At 35.0% G+C, this 4,329-nt stretch overlaps 1 protein-coding gene across 3 annotated transcripts; it reads right to left on the bottom strand.

Annotated features, from left to right (window-relative positions):
- Positions 1-359: 359 nt before the first annotated feature.
- LOC140816671 (uncharacterized) lies at positions 360-4,139 on the bottom strand. Of its 3 annotated transcripts, none has more exons than XM_073176063.1 (8): positions 4,002-4,139; positions 3,572-3,792; positions 3,428-3,486; positions 2,839-2,898; positions 2,673-2,742; positions 1,818-1,887; positions 914-940; positions 360-735 (listed from the first exon to the last, which is right to left on the bottom strand). In XM_073176063.1, the coding sequence occupies exons 2-8, from the start codon at positions 3,788-3,790 to the stop codon at positions 686-688; spliced, it is 555 nt and encodes a 184-aa protein (XP_073032164.1). In that variant the 5' UTR covers positions 3,791-3,792; positions 4,002-4,139; the 3' UTR covers positions 360-685. The 3 variants fall into 3 exon arrangements, 2 of the variants coding, with proteins under 2 accessions (XP_073032164.1, XP_073032163.1); XM_073176062.1 differs by having other exon boundaries at positions 3,572-3,826; XR_012114610.1 differs by lacking the exon at positions 360-735 and adding an exon at positions 1,997-2,132 and having other exon boundaries at positions 908-940; positions 3,572-3,826.
- Between the last annotated feature and the right edge of the window lie 190 nt (positions 4,140-4,329).

Genomic DNA, 4,329 nt, shown 5'->3' on the forward strand with positions numbered 1-4,329 from the left:
GGAGGAGGGGTGGTCGGCCAGCAAGTGCGACGGTTGTCGACGGCAGGGGTGGTCCGCAGGCGGTCGGTGAGTAGTCGATAGAAGAAAGTGGTGGTGAGTTTGGATATAAGAGAAGGATAAAATTAAAAAATTACAATGAACTAAGAGTTAGATAAATAATCTTAAGGGATGACGAGTGATTATTTTATCACAGTTAATATAACCTAATTATTTATAAGAGAGATTGATCTGGTTAAATAAAAATCCTAACAAACATGTTAACCCACATAATCCCTCGTACCAAACGTCCCCTTAATATCTCGTCTTTTTAAAATATCGAATGAGGCTACCCCACTCATCGAATTCTTTTACAACATACATAGCACATTTAATCCCGCTGTCATATTCTAATCCACAAGTAATGGAAATCGTACAAGTTCAATTCGATACAAGGCTTCGCAAGCATGAGACATAATAAGTTTTAACACTTTTAAATCAAAAATAACATGATTTCAATTGTGAGTCAAAGAAACAATAAAGATCCCTCCCCAAAACAATGATTTGTGTCTAAACTTTGTTGTCATCATAACAAGCTACAACAGCAACACTACGTTAGAAAGTTGATATCCCAATTTTTTCCCATCAAGCGAAGATCTTGCCAACTTCTTTGTGTGGTCTTGAGATCAATGATGATATGAAATTCGAGCTATAAAAGCTTCAATCCACCAGTCACATCGTCGACTAGGTCAGCTGGCCCTGCATACAAATAAAAGAAGAGTTGATACTTGTTCGTATGACTCGACAAAGTGAATTTACACAACTGTGTGCTGGCAGGAGACTCAATTTCTCATAAACCGAGCGCAGACCCAGATAACCTTGCTCCACCAGCTTTGAGAACTGAAAGTTACATGGACATAAAAAATGTGAACCTTACCTAGCACCGCCATCACCGTCCTTGAATCTGGAAAATTGGGATGGAGAAATTGAGTGGTAAGCAATAAACGTAGTCCAGAATAAAAAAAAATATGCAATTTAGTTCATAAATATGTTCTGATAAAAAAAAATGAAATGTTCTGATAAAAAAAAATGAACACAGACCTATAATATGATCTCTTGAAATGCGGATATTTTCCTCAAACTCTCAGCTAAAACAGAATCTTCTCTCTATCTCAAAAAATATGAGAACTTTGCATGTTCATTTGGAGGTTGGATTGCCATAGAATTCAAGTTTAAAAACGATAAAATCTGTTCATATTGATGTAAAAAAGCAGGCAGACATCCTATTTATCAGTTTACAAGCATTTATTGCTTCTGTTCGTTTTTTTTTTCACAACTAAAAACCGAATCCATCCATAGTTCAGCTGCAATTAAAAGAGCAGATGTAAGCAGCCCTAATTAATAAACTAGGCTTATTTTAACCAACTAGCAGTTTAGGCTTTTCAGTCCAAAGAAATTATCTCAGAAATATATATAGCCACCATAGTTAATTCTGAAAAGCTCACAATTATTAATTATAAAAACCTGAAAATTCGAATAGGACAACGTTTTGATTATCAATTGAAGCCACTAAATGTTCAGCCAGTACGAGGTAAGTGTTACATGGGTGAATATTTCTTTTATTGGTTGGAGGGCGGGGATGGGAGCCGTGCTTTCCCTCTTTAAATTAAGTTTCACTGACTTGAAGCTCATCAAAATAAAGTAGCATGGATACATACATGAAGGCAGTTCAAGTAGAATTATTCAAATTAGTTTCATCGTTTATCTAAAATGGAACAAATTGTCACCTAGTACATCAACATTAAACGATTCACGCAAAAATAAATAGCTATATAACTCACTAGGGGCGATCTGTGTTCTCCCAGCATCAATAGTGATATGTGTTGGTATATTTAGCGACTTTGCCCTTTCCTGCACAAGTTAAAAAACATGAGCAGACTAGTGATGATAAAGAATATTACATCATCGTGATAGAACTTATATCATGTGATAAAGTATACGATTTATGGATATTCCATACAGATCAAGTTTCTATACAAAATGAGGGATGATTATCTTGAGATGTGCACATTAAACTCTCAAAATGAAGTTAGTGCATCCTCAAGAAGGTAAGCGGAAGCATCCAGTTTGATCATGAACATAGTTTTGTAGTTTTCCTGCACAAGAAGAATTTAGATCATGTATATACCAACGCCGAATTCTATCCTTTTTATTTGAGATGGTGTTCAATACATAATCTGCCAGAAGCAAATCACCATCATCATAGCTTTTTCCACCAAAAAGGGTTCATGAACGGAGCAGGTCGAATTTTAAATTGTGAGATATCTTGTAAGGAATTGTGTTTATGTTTGAGACAGTAAATTGATGCTCAAGAACTAAGAATTTGACATTTTATCCATCTTATTTTTCATTCTATACCAAATGAATCACCGCCTATTCAGAATACTTCCAGTTACCATGTGATTGAAAGAATAATTCACTTACTCTATCCTTCAAGAAAAACTCAACACACAATAATACAACACTTACAGTTGTTTTCTTCAGTGTTTTATTTATTCCTTGGGCTGTACTAAGCACTGTAGTTGAACAAAATAACATAGCCTATTTGCATATTGTATGATGCCATGCATGAGACTAAACCAAACACCTATGTTTCGTAACATATCATTTAAATTCTTCTTAGTCGCCATTCTGACCTGTAAAACAAGCATATCATCTTCACTTTCAATTTTTACAACCACCTTTACCTGCCCGCACATCTCCCACCTGCACAAAGATCAACCTTAAACAGTAAAAAATTTGAAACCAACCATTTTAATTCAAATAGCATGAAAGTTATTTGGAATCATGTCTTAGAAGTACCTGTTCAACGACTTGGGTGCCCTGTTTAAAAGTTTCTTATACAGACCCAAGGTTGCATGGCTGTACACAATAAAACAAAAGGTGTACTTTTAAATGTAAATGATCTTTTTAAGAAATTATTCTGAATAAGAAAATAAACATTTTGAAAAGTTATTATTGACTACAGGAATAAGTTTAAACACTTGTCAATATTGATAACCATGAGTTCAATTCTGATTATTTCACATCCCCACAGATAAAGCATAAGAACCAAAGAATATAAGATCAAACGTTTCTCTTCCACCATAAACTTCAGAATCCAGTATGTCATTCTTCCTTACAATTCTTCAGTACATATTACATATTTGAAGTCCATTCCTCTTATCTATATTTACAATGCTATTTTGTTGAGGTTCCCACAACGAAATATATAGATTTAATTGGACAAAAGAGGATAACTATTTAAAACTATGAACATAATCTTTAGTTTCTCCTCCAATAAAATCGACATCTACAAAATACATTCAGTTAATTTACTACATATAACAAACCAACTATCCGTAACTGGCCTTGCATTTCAAAGCAACCATCGAACTATACCATAAATTACCTGCATTGGGCAGCAATCTTCCCTTTCCCCATTTTCAAGTCATTTCTCACAACTAAAACCTTCACACAATTAATAAACTATTAGACCTTATAGCATATAATGTATATGACACCACGCTAATCCAATAAAAACAAACACAATCACCATTTTAAAATCTTCCAGAATTTCAGCCAGTTTTTCGACCTCAAGTGGTTGTTTACCCCCATTCTTCTTCTTATTCTTCTTATCATCATCATTCACGGCAATCTCAGATTCTTTGGATGATATCAACAAACGAAAAGCTCGAGCCGAACGGCGCGCCCCCAGCAGGCACCCCAGAGCAAAACAACCCGCCCCGATTAGGAAAGCACTAAGCCAACTCATCCCTATCATATCAACCCCCCAAAGCATAAATCCACACTGCATTCAGATCACCATTATCTAAACAACTTCACAACAACAGTACGCATTGAAAATTAAAAAAAAATGTATACATAAACCGGAGTGAGAAAGAAAATTAAATCAGATATTGAGATGATCGTAAGTTTTTCACAATTTTCAGCAAAGTAAACGCGCGAGGAGGGGAATAAAGTACCTGAACTGAGGGGAGCTTCCCGAACAGAGCACCGGAGTACACGATTCGATGGCAGGGTTCTAGCGAATCAAATACGACGGCGTTTGATGTCAGTGTGCGGAGAGAGTCGTTCAGCTCTTTCGTACGCTAATTATTGGTTTAGCCAAAAGGCACGAGTCATAACATATGAAATCGTTTTTATATTAATTATTATTTCATGTAATACTAATAAAAAGGTATAATTATTCATTTAATACTAATAAAAACGTGTTATTCTGAGGCTTGGAATAATAAAATTAAATTTGATACGTGGATTTGTTATACCTATTGAGTTTGTTCTTAAAGACAT

This window comes from Primulina eburnea, chromosome 16, assembly GCF_022965805.1.
Source record: "Primulina eburnea isolate SZY01 chromosome 16, ASM2296580v1, whole genome shotgun sequence".
NCBI lineage: Eukaryota > Viridiplantae > Streptophyta > Magnoliopsida > Lamiales > Gesneriaceae > Primulina > Primulina eburnea.